Source organism: Aulonocara stuartgranti, assembly GCF_965226115.1.
Source record: "Aulonocara stuartgranti genome assembly, chromosome: 10".
NCBI classification, from domain to species: Eukaryota; Metazoa; Chordata; class Actinopteri; order Cichliformes; family Cichlidae; genus Aulonocara; species Aulonocara stuartgranti.
Window position 1 is genome coordinate 15,965,660 of NC_138946.1, and position 16,402 is coordinate 15,982,061.

The following is a 16,402-nucleotide window of genomic DNA, read 5'->3' on the forward strand; positions in this document are numbered from 1 at the left end:
TGTGACTCCGTTGAATTATAATGTGATTACATAATTTGTCACTGCGATTCTGAAAGGAGGAGACTGGATTGAACATTAGAAGTGTGGAAGGAACAATGTTGCCTCAGCAGGACCTCGTGTTTCTAAAAAAGGGCTCATGACTGCTTAGAATACCCATGCGTTGCCACACATTCTCACCTCATTCTTACCTGTGGCATGCATAGCTTATTTAGATTGTGTGTATGTGTGCTCTGCAGGGAGAAGATGCCATTCCACCATGTGCGGGCGGGCCTGCTCTATCCAGACAACTACCTGAGCAGCTCCCTGGCAGAGGGGAACGAAGCCTTCCAGCTAACCAGCCTCTCCACTGAGGAGCTGGGAGGTGAGTGTGCTGACAAAGGGAGCGAGAGAAGGGGGGAGTGTGTGGGGATGCAGAACGAAGTGTGAGGTACTAGCAATTAATGATTCGCTGCCAGAACAATGCAGTTACACTGCTCCAAGTCTCCAGAGGAAAAGTTTTTCCATTTAGCCACTTTGTCTGAGCTTGACTGGATTCATTGGTTTCCAATTATAGTGCTCAGGAAATAAAATCAATTCAATGGGCTCAGAAGGAAGCAGTGTCTGACAGAATGTATATATGACCAGTTGATACTGGTATGGTAATTTAAGTTTTCAATTCAAATTCATCTTCCATGAAAATTGATGTTACGTGTTCACACCAAAGGCTTTGATGTGGCAAATAGATTCTTGGAAAGCAACGCTACACATTAATAATTTGAGCAAAAATACACCTTTTTGTAATGTTTGTGTGTGTAAATAACCAGAAAAAGACTATTTTAAGGAGGTTTATTTTTGCAGCTCTGACCAATACTTTTATCAGTTAAGATCTTAATCTACTACGAGGAATCTAGCAACATTACTAAAAAAAAAACATGGATTCAGTACAGCAAGTGTTCCCTTTAAACTGGTTCATAGACTCTTTGTAAACAAATCCCCACAGTTAGTCAGATTTATAAGGACCACGAAAGAAAAGTGATAAAACTGCAGCCATGTTATAAACACAAGAATCAACATCTAACCCACTGTGGGGCCCAAGTTTTATCTGTTTATTGCATCATGAAAACTAACTTTTTGAGCATCTGGCTCATAAAGGTCTGATGAAGAGCTGCAATGTGCAGGCTGTTTATTTTTCTCTAGTGAATGCTGGGTTGTTTCAGCCCAAGACTTGCCTCGACTCTTGTGTTGATGCGCATGTAACCGTATAAACATTCACCACAGTAGGAAGAAAGACTTCCTAAATCAAATTCGACATCCAAAATAAACAGTAGATGTGTCCTACAGGGTTGATCGTTATCAACCCTGTAGGTGCTAACTGCCAGTAGTGCTGGTAAATTAAATGGCAACTAATCTGACGTAATTATGCTTTTCTTTCCCGGCGATTACTTTGGTGAGTGAAAATTTATCTTTATTGTGCTTTAACCTGGGAAAACAAATAGGGTTTTCCTTTAAACTGGCCTTTACTGAATTTATACATCATGGGCGCACTTCACTGAGTGCCAGCTTTTCTGCAGCGATCCAAAATCGTGCTGTGCATGCAGTACATCTGGGTCCTGATTTGATGTGATTGACCAGGTGTAAAAAACAAAGACTTCTTACCCTATGGTTGTGCTTTGATATGAAACAAACAGCTAATCCTGCCATAGACCGAGGAATGAGAGCATGAGCGTTTGTCTCTGACTCTCTGACTGTGCCTGTTTGTTTGTGCTTATACATGTGGCCCATTGTAGCTTGCTCGAATGAGCTTTAGTATGAAGTACTTTGTAGTATAAATCTTTTAATCCAGCGTCCCTTGTGCACAACTAAACTCAACCCAGTTCAATAAAACAGTTGCTTTACTGCGAGCAGAGCGGGTACAGTAAAACGTCTCATCATCATTAGTCTGGTTGGCCTCTGTCTGTGTCTTGTTAGTCAAGGGCAGCAAGAACGTGAAAGTAGTCTGGCCGTGTGTAGAGCTTTTATATAAATTGAATCTGGACTCTTAGGTTCCAGACATCCTGATGTGGTCTTATCTAGTGCCTGTCAGCTACAGCTTCGTTGTAAGCAATGGGACTGTTTGATGTGGACCAAATATCAGTGGTATATGCTGCCAGCATTTGAAAACTCCTAATCCCACTTCAGAGAGATGCTGAAGGTTCTTCTAGGATCATCTGTTACTGCAGATAGAAAGCTAGTTAATCACCCCTGTGTAGATCCCTCCTATCATTTCTCTAGTTTTAAGGCATTTCATCAATCACATCAAGAACATGTATAGTCCTGGGGGTTGACCACATAATACCGAGTCATGCACAGGCAGGGTTGGAGCCTAACACACGAACACACGCAGGCATTTCACAGTAATATATCAGGGACTAGCTCATTTGTACCCTGTTGAAAATCTACTCTTCACTGTTGAGCTGCATACAAATACATTTCACTTTGTTTTGGGAGGCCGCACATTCACCCGCATTCCCAATCCCTCGCCTCTGTTTCTCACTTTATTTTGTTGGGGGAGGCAGTGGCATGGTGCTTGAGTCTAGTTATCAGCCGTAGGGGATATTTACAGGCTTAGGCGGGGGCTGTGACTGAACTTCAGCTCTCACGCAACTGACAGTGAAAAGACAGGCATAGGAGACAGATCTGAGGCTGACTTAATACACAAAGGAAGGAAGGAGCTGCATGTCAGGATAAGAATATTAATGACACGAGGCCTGAGAGAGACACAGAGAGATGAACTTCATGTAAAATTCATTGTTTAAGGGGTCTTTGGGAAATTGTGCTTTTGGTTGTGTTCCTTCTGTAAAGATTTGCAGAACGCTAGGTGAAATGGCACCCGCTCCGACCCCTGAAGCAAAAAAAGATCCGCAACGCACTGAATGCTTGCTCGCTAAAAGATATTAGATAAAGTCCTGCAAAGCTTGTCCCACCTCTGTCGTCTTTATAGCGTCGTTGAGTTCGACCCCTAACTCCAAATCAGAGCTCCCTCCTCTTCTCAGACAGCGCTAACTGATTGACAGGTAATTAGCCCCGAGATTGACCAATGTATTTTGTAAGACGGTCCTCGGAGGTTTGAGTAATTCTGCTGCATGAAAAGATAGATGCCTTGCAAGCCGTGTGTTTACTTACAATTTGAAGATAGAAGTAAGCCTTTTATGTGGGAGGAGAGAGTCGGAAATGCTCTTGGCAGTTCTTGTGGTGATTGTGCTGCGTGGAGGGATTGGGACAGTTCCCTCGGGGTTTGTAAAATACACTAAGTACACAAAGATGTAAAAGAGCAAGAACAGGGAGAGAGGGACAAAGGGAGCGAGGGCGGGAGATCACTCTCACCTTGATTTGTCTGTGGCACTTCCAGTTAATGGGGAAGCCTGTTATCAACACCAGGGAAGCACCTTTCAGCACCAGCTACAAACCTGCTAAATCCTGTTAATGATTAATTTCTTTCCCATGGATTAGTCCATCTCCCTGACACCATCTGATGACTCACAATTGCATTTTTAGTTTTTCATTTTATGAGGCTGGAGACGGTATGAACATTGTTGTTAAATCGAACCAGAGAGCGGGTTGTTTGCAATCCGATTGTTCAGTCTGACATCACTAGCCGTGTCTGGGTCTAAACTCCGCTGCAGGTCCATATATCAAACGATCACTATGGCATTACTGAAAGTTGAAAAACTGTCTAAAGTCTTTCATCTTTAATAAAATGATCAGCGTTCTGCTCTACCAGGTGTAACAATTGAGTTTAACATCCAGGCATCCATGAAAACGGAATTTATGACATTTAACGGAGTTAGAAGTTAGCAGGGAGTTAGCTCGCTAGCTTCTATCTAAATACAATATAGCATGTCCTGACTGCAGGGTTTTGGAAACAAATTAAAACGTACAGCTCTGTTATCACTTCCAACATAAATGAAGACGGAAAACTAAACAGCAGTGACGTTTGTAAGGTTACTGAAGTTGGGCTAGCTGGTATATAATGATGTGCTACGTGACCGCTAGCGACACAGCTATGTTAGCTTAATATAAACAAGCTAACTTTTTTTTCCCACTCGATAAAAGTTAACGTGAGTGTTCTCGGTGGTCAGGAACAAATGTAATCGCATGGCAGGATGCTGTAAAAGGACCAAACTTCAGCCAGGAGAACAACTGAGATAATCCATCCACAATACGAGGTTAGTCATTCATATACTGCTGCATGGGCTGGGCTGTAGTTACATCCTAAGGTTTTAAAAACTGAGCTTAAATAAATGATTAGCGGTAATAAAAGCCGAGGGAGGTCAACAGGGATCGCTGACTGTTTTAGGAGCTTTTTGAGATTAAATAGAAGAAAATACAAAACATTAAACATGTTAACAACACAAAAGCCATATTAAACGCAAACTACTTTAGACCCGGAAGTAGGATTCGTCACGTCATCACTGAACAACCGGATTGCCCTCATATTTAAAACATTAAAATGTATTTTAGCTTCCCTGACAACATTTCAAATAAGTCACATGACTTTGACCTGCGATTAAAATGATTAGCATTGATTTTGGCACAGAAATTGTTGGGTTAAATTACACACTATATATAATATAGTATATATATATATATATAGATAGATAGATAGATAGATAGATAGATAGATAGATAGATAGATAGATATACATTTTTTTTTTCGTTTGGACTTTGTTTTTGTCTCTATAAACTCTCAATGATCTTCTGTCCTGCCGCTTCATGTCCATCAGTTAGCAGCTAATTTGTCTGTCTGCTGTTTGGAGCTGAGCAGGTTGTGCACAAAGAGGTCAAGGAAGCCTTTTAGCTCATTCATCCAAATGACCAGTGAGCCCATGCCATACAGAACCTTCATTGTATCTTTATCCATTCATTCATTTGTCAGGAGTTCACAAGAATTACTGCTCCTTCTGCAGCATTGCCCAGAATTTAATCACACTTAAACACAATGATCACCCATATTATGCTCAAGGTCAAGGTCATATTTGTTGTTTTACGGCCAATAACCTGTGAGATGTGGTAGATTGTGAGGTGGGAAGCTACGATGCAGAAAACAGCTGCATCATGCAGCAGCATGTGAGACTGAATGCAAACAGTCACGCTTAAGGCTGGAAATTCAAAAATGTGAGCAGAAACTCTATAGAGCTGAGAGGAACTGACTGTCACTCGTTGTGACCCATTTAACGTACAAGTAGGCATTTGATCGATTGCTGAAGTGAAAAATATTGATGTTTGCCACTTTTTTATGGTTCATGGTAATCTTGTTTAATGAACAATCCGTGCAGTTCAGCTGCTAGACATTTAATCGACACCATGCTGCTTTGTTCCCAGAGACAGAAACAATTACTATTAACGCAATTGCATTTTGCGTATCAATCAAAGTAACTTAAATATGAATGAATTAATGTAAATGAATAAAACAAAACATAATTTAATATGAACACAAGAAAGAGGTTTGGGAAATGCCAATAAAGAGATTTCACTGGCTGTTTCAGTTTCCAGCTTATAACATAAATTAAGAAGTTTGTAACTTTATTCCCAACTAACCAGAAACCAACACAGTGACCTCAACAAGATAAATATTTACAGAGAGTTTTATCTATGATAAGTGTGTAGGTTTAACTTTTAAAACATGTGTCTTATCTCCTCAAACAAGATAAAGAAGCTGAGAGACTGACAGTGATGCACAGCGATGTGTTGTATGTTTGCTGCGCAGAGATCCGTGAGGCATTCCGTGTTCTGGATCGTGATGGGAATGGTTTCATCTCCAAACAGGAGCTGGGCATGGCCATGCGTTCCCTGGGTTACATGCCCAGTGAAGTGGAGTTAGCCATCATCATGCAGAGACTGGACATGGATGGTAAGATGCTACATAAGGACACACTCTTGGGTGCATGCATGGAGCAGCAAACCATGCATTTTCACATATGCAAAACACAGAGTGCAACTCTGCATGTGCGACTGTTTTACATAAAATATTTGTGTTTATATTGGAATAAAAAATGTTGTAATGTTATCCTTTTAGAGAGAAGCTTATCATTATCTTTAAATGTGTTGCATTTTTAATGAAGTGTAAATGACTTAAGTAATGCAGTCTTGCAGAACTTAATTCCTCTTTCACTTGCTTGAGGCTAAAAAGGGGTTTTAGTTTTAGTTACAGTGTCCTTCAAACTTTGAAGTGCCTAAATGGCAGCAGGTGGTCACTTATCTAAAATTAATTCACCTGGAGACAACAGAGAGAGAACCTGCCTCCTCCTTAAACTCCTGCTTTGCTTGTAAATTCTCAGAGGGCCGCAATCTCTCATCAGCAGTCCCTGAATCACAAACCAGCTAGTCAGTCTTTCGGCCGGTTCTTATCAGCCTGCTCTTGATTTCACGGCTCGCTGTAAATATCAAAGGTCAAAGCTAGAAGCTTTTTGCGTCCATGAGCAGCTTGAGAGCAGCACTGCCATTTGTTCTGCTGAGAGACAGTATCTCTTTTAAAATCCTTTACCCCTGACTGCTATCATCCCCATGTCACCGCTCATAAAGGACTGAAAGGCAAAATTATTTTAAGAATGAGAAATTTTATAAGGTGTCAGAAAACCTGCGCAGTTCTTCGGATGTATTTTATATGTATAATTAAATCAGTTCTTAAGCATTCTTGATCCTCTGATATCCGGCATTATCCTTTTCCCTCAGCTTTAGGCAAATAGTCTTAAAAAAATAAGATTATTCTATATTATGTTAATGCAAATTACTTTTGAGAAGCTGTAGTCAGGCTTTGGAACCAAGCTGATGCTCTTTCATGTGCGCAGTATCCTATAATACAAGATAATGGTTTATTTTATGGGTCTGTAATCTCCTAGTCATTTTTGAAAAATAATTTAAAAGTGATAATAAGACATTTACTGCAAAAAATGCATAATTTTGTAATAAGTATAGGAAGATATATTTTCTTCAGAAGAATGTCTTCATATACCGAAAACTTAATTTTGTATTCAACATACTGAATTGTTGGTGTGTTTATAGAACATTTTCAGGCTCTCTAGCGTTATCTGTGGGTATTGTTTGAATCATTTTTTTCTCTATTATATCTTCCAAATTACAAATAATTTTCAGGAGGGAATAAAAAAAATAATTGACACACACAACGGTGTTCTCACACAACATTACCGCACCTTGTCCAGACTACTAATGCGTCTAATATGCTCCTTACGATAACACGTAATAATCCGAACATTAGATAACAATTTTAACTGGTCATAAAATCAATATTGGCAATATACAGTGTAATAAGTCTGGGTGTTTTATGGTGTTTACAATGTGCTGCCATAGTGCGTGTATTTATTCCACGGGGCGCTGCCTGTTGACTGTTATCTATAACAACATACGGCTGCAGAATACATAATGCAAGCACACGCAAAGTTGTCTCTTTTGAATTTAAATCTGCCAAATGATCCCTGAATTGTCACAAAAATCAGTCCCACAGACACACACAGGCACACACTCGTGCAGGTCCACGCATTGTATCCGAAAGGTGAATTAAGGCCGATGCTGCACGAGTGCTCGTCATGGATGAAAGCACACACCCATCTGTTGATCTGTCTCCTTTGTTTCTGGAAAGAAATGAACTTTGTCATAAAATGCATTATTTAACTCTGCTTTGCCATCCTTCCTGTCTCAGTATCTGATTGTTTTTTTGTGCTGGTCTGTCTCCTTGCTCCTCTTTTTCTGTGTGTGTGTTTGTCTACCTGCAGGGGACGGCCAGGTGGATTTTGAGGAGTTCATGACGATACTGGGGCCCAAGCTGCTGTCATCTGACAACAGAGAAGGATTTCTAGGCAACACCATTGACAACATCTTCTGGCAGGTGAGAGACAAAGCTTCCTCCTCCCAGCTGGTCAACAGTCTGTTGCTCATCACTCACTCTCCTCATCATTTATCAGTTCAATCCCTTATGCTTCCTCTTACTTCTTCCGCCTCACCTCTGACTATGTATTTTAACAGTCAGAACAAGTCTTACATCTTTGAGAACAGCCCTAGTTTCTCCAAGAACTCTGCAGGCAAGCATAAAACATACACACATACAAAATACACTCTCAGCCCCCCTACCTGCCTTTGCTGTTCCCTTGCATAGCTTTTCCCCCCCCTTTTTGGATCTGAGTCTTAAAGGAAAAGAGACCTGCTGAGAATTAAGTGTGTTTCTTTATGTACGTTTTTGGAGATTTTTGGGCATACATGTGTTTATCATTTAATGTGTTGCAGAGAGCATTATCATAATGAGGAGTTTGGGGATGCACTGTTCAAATTAGGCACCACAGTAAATAAAGCTCATTTGCATGTGCTTACTTTGTTTTTGAAAATTGTTGTAGACAGAAATTAGCTTCTCTCCGAGTCTTTTTTCTGTGCCTCGTAGGTAAGACATGCAACAATAATGAAAAGTGCAAAGTTTTGAGTTTGTGTACGTGCGCTTTTGATGTGTAGGGAGGAGGCTGAGTGCGAGGACGGTTGGATGAGCACAGCGACAGTGCTCAGGAAGCTGTTCAGTGCTTTCCTTGAGTCAAATGAGAGGAGAAACAGGGTGACTCATTGAAATGAAGAAGTGTGTGTGTGTGTGTGTGTGTGTGTGTGTGTGTGTGTGTGTGTGTGTGTGTGTGTGTGTGTGTGCCTTTCAGGTTACAAACACACACAGGGCCACATTTGCATTCTTCATCCTAGGTTTCAATGTTCAGTTACTTTAGACAATATAACTGGTGAAACAATGAGCCATTCACGCGCATTCACAAAACAAAGAAAATTCTTGCAAAAAACAACAACCAAAAAAAAGGCAATTTTTAAAACGAGGAATGCTGTGTGAAACAGAACACCTTTTATAAATGAGACACGCTGAATCTCTGACAAATAGATGGAGCAAGACAGACAGTGTGCAAGCCAGAGAGGCTGAAAGAGATGACAGAATAGAGAGAAGAGCTGGACAATAAGCGGGGATGGGGAGTTTGTGGGGGTGGTGTGGGGGGATGCCCCACATAAAGATATCGAAGTACAAAGGAAAAGCACACAAGAAAAAAAAAAAAGGGGGGGGGGGGTGACAGACGGAGTAAGAGAAACTGTGAAGGTCGCAGACAGTGTGCATCTCAAGGGTGATTTGAAATGTTCACCTCACAAAAACAAGAAGAAGAGATGGGGGAAATGACAGTAGAGTCAAGAAGCACAAGGGAGAGAATGGAGCAAAACAATGTAGGAAAAGCAAAAGGGGGGGATTTTGTGTGTGTGTTTGTGAGCCTGTTTATTTTCCACAGACCTCAGTGGGAGACGGGAAAAGAGGCAGAGCCATCATGTTGAGAGAGATGAAAGAGGTCCGCCATGATGGATACATTGTGATGGGCCATAATGACTCAGTTCAGTATGTTCGAATAATATCTGCGCTCTGAGAGATGCATGATGGTTTCACTGGGGAGAGTGGAACTGCCGTGCGTACCTGTTTATTGACTTCTGCGCAGTCGTGTGATTCTGCGTTCTTTTTGTTTGGTGTACCTCTGAAAAAACTCCTCTGGTTCACTGTTGATTTTCCACTGTAGCGTGGTGTGAGTGCGATCTCACTGAGCTTTAGATATCTGCTTTGAAAAACTCCCGAATCAAGTTACCGCATTCGCTCTGACAGCCAGTAAATTAAATTTGAGAAAGCTAGCACCCACTCTTCCATTGCAAATTAAGCTGCAGCACCTAAAGACAGTCACTTACAAACAACAGTTTTTAAACCAATATCTTAACAGTGTTTATAGCTTATGAGAAATATGTTTATGCTGAGCGAGTGGGAAGGAGGTCTGTGGGATCGCCATCGTGTTATGATTGTGGCCAGCCTTTCATTACAAAACATGCCCATTAGGCATGTTTTGTCCTAATGGGCTTCCACATTTTTCCAAAACATGCCAGGAGCATTTCCTGGATTCATGTTCACAGGCACAACATGCAGACAGGAGGAATCGGGCATTGAACCAACCCAACATTTAATGGCCAGCCTGCTCAACCACCTAAGCTACTCCTGCCACCAAAGCATGTTTAACCTCATTTGCAGAAACCATGTATAGTGTGATGTTACAGTGATGACAGGACCCAAACACTGGCCACCAGAGTAGAAAGCCCAAACCTGTAATGAGGCATGCAAGGTTTATGAGCCAGTGGGGCAACCAGAGTAGGCAGGGAGCAGGGAAAAGAGACAAAAATATCACAGATATAGTTTATAAAAAGAAGATTAAGTAGGAAAGAAAAGGTAATCGAGAGCACAGAAAGGATTAGATTATTCATTAGAGGTAAAGGGTTAAATGAAACAAAACGATTTTTAAGTGACTTATTTTAAAACATCATGTTTTATTAAAAATAAAAAAACAACATCTCAAATTGTGTATTGCTATACTTCTTGCTATACATGTAGTTGTAACTTCACTGTGAATTATAGCTGATGAGCCCAACAGCTTTCAGAAAGCAGCATCGTATGTCATCAAAATCTGTCAGCAGATTCTTTCCAGGCATTGCAGGTAAAATGTGCTGTAGCCTTGTTTTTGTTTTCACTGTGGAAAAAGTATATGTGCAAATGTTTGCAACAATTGTCAAATTGTTGTGTTTGGTACTGAAGTCAAATGTTGCTGTTGTTGTTTTTCATTCAAGTTGTACAAAAATAATTAGGTAGTGTGTATTGCAGCTGACATACAGAATAATATGTGTAATAATAAGTGTTACTTAACACTCCTGCAAATCTTCAAGAGACTGAACTTGGTTCTACTTTGCTGTAGTAAAATCTACACTTCAGCAGGGCAAACTTCAGAGCTGTGTAGATATCCGTAAGTTGTGTTTGTAGTAGAGATGGCACGATACCACTTTTTTATGTCCGATACCAATATCATAAATTTGGATATCTGCCGATACCGATATGAATCCGATATAGTGTTTTTTAATCAATAAAACTGTTTTTTTTTTTATCTTGCTGCATTTTGTATAAGTTCATACTGAAGTTTATTTATTTATTTATTTATTTATTTATTTATTTATTTTTCTTCTTTTTTTTTTCTTTTTTTTTCAGGAAGTAATGTTTGACACAGCAGGAGTCCTGCCTTTCAGATGATCAAAGTCATACTCAAGTTTAAAAAACAACAAGACTAAAGGTATTCTGTTATACCTGTATGCAAAAAAAATTTTTCATAGTTCAGCAATACTGATCAATCTAATAAACTTAAACCTACTCCATCCTCCCTATTCTGGTATTTTAAAGAGTACTTAGCGTAAATATTAAGCAACCTAACTAATCCGGTCGTTAAGTGATGACATGACGAATCCTACTTCCGGGCCTAAAGTAGTCTGTGTTTAATATGGCTTTTGTTTTATTAACATGTTTAATGTTTTGTATTTTCTTCTATTTGATCTCAAAAAGCTCCTAAAACAGTCAGTGATCCCTGTTGACCTCCCTCGGCTTTTATTACCGCTAATCATTTATTTAAGCTCAGTTTTTAAAACCCTAGGATGTAACTAAAGCCCAGCCCATGCAGCAGTATATGAATGACTAACCTCGTATTGTGGATGGATTATCTCAGTTGTTCTCCTGGCTGAAGTTTGGTCCTTTTACAGCATCCTGCCATGCGATTACATTTGCTCCTGACCACCGAGAACACTCACGTTAACTGTTATCGAGTGGAAAAAAAAGTTAGCTTGTTTATATTAAGCTAACATAGCTGTGTCGCTAGCGGTCACGTAGCACATCATTATATACCAGCTAGCCAAACTTCAGTAACCTTACAAACGTCACTGCTGTTTAGTTTTCCGTCTTCATTTATGTTGGAAGCGATAACAGAGCTGTACGTTTTAATTTGTTTCCAAAACCCTGCAGTCAGGACATGCTATGTTGTATTTAGATAGAAGCTAGCGAGCTAACTTCCTGCTAACTTCTAACTCCGTTAAATGTCATAAATTCCGTTTTCATGGATGCCTGGATGTTAAACTCAATTGTTACACCTGGTAGAGCAGAACGCTGATCATTTCATTAAAGATGAAAGACTTTAGACAGTTTTTCAACTCTCAGTAATGCCATAGTGATCGTTTGATATATGGACCTGCAGCGGAGTTTAGGCCCAGACACGGCTAGTGACGTCAGACTTAACGACCGGATAGGGTTCCAACTCCCAGCAACAAAAAAGCAAAAACAAAATAGGGAACTACCCCTCACGCTGCACCTCATGATACTTAATCGACGTAATCAACCTTAATTTGATGCAGTGTGAAAAGAAAATGCACAGAAATCAATTATTTTTCAAGAATAATTAAATAGATTCAACATCTTTCTTTAACAGAATTGCAGACTGCACAGATGGTACCTTCCCAAAGGAAAAGCTTACTGGGGTATATATTAGACTTAATAGTTACTATATACAGTAATGGACTTCTATTCATTTTACATCAAATTAAAACTTTGGGTGTCAGATAATTATTTAATAAAAGCTAGACATTTTAAATGAGAATAAGAAAGAAAAGTATGTCTTTGTGCCCCCTTTTCCCTGTTCATGCCCTATCGGCCCCCTTGGCTAAACTTTGCTAGATCCGCCCCTGCACAGTTACCAGCCGTCAGCTACGTAGAAAAGGATCCTGGTGTACAAAGTAATATTAAATAAATTCTAACAACAGCTTAAGCTTAAACGTGCTGCTGTTGTTCAGTTGCTGGTTTCCTCTTTCTGGTGTGAAGTGGGCCAAAAACAAACAAGAGAGACGGACTCCTGACAGAAAAGCCGATCAGCTGATCATTGATCAGTTTCATGACTGAAGTAGCAGCAGGAGAGGGAGGGAGAGAGAAGAGGCAGTCGCTCCATATATCGGTTGTTAAGCTTAACGCGGAAATGCTTTATAAACATTCAGAGACGAACTTACGCACTTGCTTTACTTCTCTCTGGGATAACTTCCTTGGAGATGAAATGCCAGATGGCCGCTCTATCACGTGATGCACACTGCTCCGACGTGCTACGGTTATGAGCCGAGTTACGCCATGTTGCAAGTTTTGTGAGGTTTTTTGATATTTAATGGATCGGATTACATTTTTTATTTCCCTCCGATATCCGATCCAGTAATTGACGTCAGTATCGGACCAATACCGATACGTAATATCGGATCGGTACATCTCTAGTTTGGAGTATGTGAGTATCTAGCTAGCTCTACAGAAGAGGAGCAAGTATAAAGGGAGCAACATTTTTTAAGTGGCAGGAAATTTCAAATGCAACATTTCAAATGCAGCTCAAGAAATATCAGCAAATATACAGACTGTTTGTGCGCAGTTTGTCACTCACCGTGTCTGTAGCTACTCTGTTTCCCAGCCAGAGAAAAAAGTTCTCTCAGAGATGGAGAAAGATGTAAGAAAGACAGGGCAGGACAGGAAGAAGAGAGGTTAGATATAAAGGTAATGTAGTGAAGTAGATTTTTACGTGATGTCCGCAAATGCAGCACTAACATCCACACCTTCCCAGCTGCTAATTAGAGGCCCTATAAGAAACAGCTGCGCTTCTCTACCACATGGAGGTATTTGGCAGTCTTTTCCCATCCAAGGTAGCTGAGACCGTTAGGCAGCTAAGCACTGCAGGTCTGCTCATGAAAGCTGTTCATTTTAGTATCGCCCTTTAGAAAGTGGATTGTGCCATACTGCTGCGGTCTTGTTCGGTTTTATTCTGTCTTGTTGTGGCCTGTTATCTTACAAACGTTTATGGACTGGCCTCGACTGAGTCCTGGTTTTATGGTCTTTTACTCAGAATTATTTTCTGTATTTTAAATCTTGCTTTTATAAAGTACTGTAACTTAGGGTGTATTTGTTTTATCTTTTACTAATTTGTTTAAGGTTTTATGCTGTGTCTTTAGTGGCGGTGTGGTCGCTTGTTGAGGGGCTAGGCACGATGTGGAATCCCCTCCCCGATGCATAAGAGTGTACACACCGAGCATAGGTAGATTGCACCATTTAGATTTCAGTGTGAGTGACAGTGAGGTTTGCAGTGGAACTACACGGGTGAGTAATTGGTGGCACCCTGGAGCACTCCTCTCTGTAGGTTCGATTCAGGAGGCACCTGAATAGTCACCCATCTACAATGTAGGCAGAAAATATAACTATTTCCCTGCTTGTGTCTTACATAAGAGATTCCAGCTAAGTACATTCAATAGATTTAGATTGGCATGACATTTCATTCTCATGTGCTGGTATTATTTTGTTTGTTTGTTTGTTTTTGTTTTAAACACAAGTGTCTGTGCTTCTACTTCAGTAAAGAAAGTGTGTACTTTAGCCACCTCTGGAGTCAGTGCCATTTAAAATACAAGAGATGAATTTTTACAGGGACTGCACTCAGAGGTTTAATTCATTCAAGTCATGTAATGTGTCAAAGAGATGATTAATCTGTGTCAAATATTCATTAAAAATATTAACTGATATTTAAGTCAGGGTTCTAAATTTCTATCATCAACTTGTTAAGTTTTCATCTTTTTTAAGCGTAGCCAGCTGTGAGTTATTTTATCAATGAAAACTGAAACCCAAAGGAAAGACTGTCTGCATCTACAGCTGTTAAAAACACACCACAGTGTTCATTCTAATAAGCAAAGATTAGTGCGTTTTAAAAATGTTGTGTCCCTGCTTCCCCATATTTTAAAGTGCAGTGAGATTAAGTGGATTACTTTAACACGTGTTTGAAAAGTGACCAACTTTTCAAACACGTGTGACCAACTTTCAATTCTCAATTGAAAGTTGCTGAAACTCACTAGGCACCATGCCTAGTGAGTTTCAGCAACTTTCAATTGAGAATTTTCCTATTTTCAGTTTTATTCCCTCACATACATCTGCAATTGATTTCTGTTCCCGTGGCTCTTGTTTATCTATTATTCATTTCTGGTTGACTGTAGCTTCTGCCTTTTTTAAGTCAATTTTGCACTGCCACATGCAGTCAAACCAAAAACTTTACTTGAACTTGAAGATGACGCCTAACTGTGACAGCACTGCTGCAAGACAGAAGAACTAGGTGGTGAGGGGGAAGTGTACAGAATAAAAGAAACATTGCTTTCGGGATGTCGCTCTGGGTGACTTTTTAGAGAAAGGGTCAGAAGACGAAGCAGGTGGACGAATGACGAAACAAGCCTGTGTTGTTCGAGGACAGGAGGATTAGTAAGGAAGGACGGCGTGTAAGCACCTGTTCCTCTGATTGATGTGTCCTGGCTCCTTCGATATGTCACCGGTCACTGCTCGCGATCCCCTGCTGCTTCTCTGTCAACCATTCACTCACATACAAACACACATTTCTATATAGAGAGACACACAAATGACATATTTGAGCTCAGTCAGTGAAAGACAAAATGCTCTAACAGGAAAACTCTTGGTCTTCATTGTGTGTGTGTTTGGGGAGGGGGGATGTCAGAGACTTGGCAGGAGGAGAAATCACTCTGCTGCTTAGTAACAAGTACCACTGTGGATTTCACCCAGTCGATAGACAGTCAGGAACATTGTACATTCTCCATGCTCCTGCCTCACCTGTCATGTCGTCTGTCCTGCGGCTGCAGTCCGAAGAGGTTTTCCTCCATTTCCTTGTATCTATTCAATTTAGAGACAGCTATGGCAAGAAAGATAGCAGAAGTCAGTCAGCTCATGCCCTCCAACTGCTGCTACCAAACCCTATTTATTTGCCCTGGAGCACCAGACAAGGCAGCATTATTCAGTTAAAAGTCTAAACAGGTTTTTTTATGCTAATTGCAAATTTAACAGAAGTCAAGACAATTTATTTTCATAGACCAATATCACAAATTTGCCTGAAGGTACTTTACATTGCAGTCAGCTCCCTCTGTGAGTTTCATTGAAGTAAGAAAAAAAAATTCCCAACATGGAAAGAAATGAGAGAAAAATCAAGAAAAGCGTGTGAAGATGGATCCCTGTTCCACTGCCAGCTTTTTGGGTGGTAGAGTGACAGTTTTATTTAAGCCAGGAATTATGATTTGTTGTTGCAGTTTGTTTTTCAGCTCTGGCTAAGATGATTACAACTCATACCCCTGCACTGAATCTTGTTTGTTGTGTCTTACAGCCCCTCTATCTTTACCCACTCCTGTCACTTTTGTCCTTTTGAAAATAAAAGTTGCTTTAGTTTCATGTTTGCCAAATTGTGAATAATCTCCTATGGGTTGTTTTACCTTAGCTAACCAAATAAAAGCATCTGCATGCGTGGGTGTTGAAGTGTGTGTGTGTGTGTGTGTGTGTGTGTGTGAGAGAGAGAGAGAAAGCGAGAGAGAGGGAGAAGAGGATGAGATAGAAACCCAGAGAGGGTGTCTGTCTGTGCAGTTTTGTGTCTGCAGTTATTTACTGCAGTGTCTCAAGTTTGCTTTCATTTGTGTGGGTTTGTGTGCGAGTATGCATCCAAAT

The 16,402-nt window shown here is 40.3% G+C and overlaps 1 protein-coding gene across 2 annotated transcripts in view; it reads left to right on the forward strand.

Moving 5' to 3' along the window:
* Window positions 1–16,402, forward strand: part of caln2 (calneuron 2) — a 30,048-nt gene that overhangs the window by 5,781 nt on the left and 7,865 nt on the right. The window contains exons 2-4 of one of the 2 annotated variants that reach the window (XM_082549887.1): window positions 237–361; window positions 5,726–5,869; window positions 7,749–7,861. In XM_082549887.1, the coding sequence (XP_082406013.1) occupies window positions 244–361; window positions 5,726–5,869; window positions 7,749–7,861 (375 nt within the window). In that variant the 5' untranslated portion in view covers window positions 237–243. Of the gene's footprint in view, window positions 1–236; window positions 362–3,318; window positions 3,540–5,725; window positions 5,870–7,748; window positions 7,862–16,402 lie in introns of those variants that run through there. The other variant, XM_082549888.1, reaches the window with a different exon arrangement.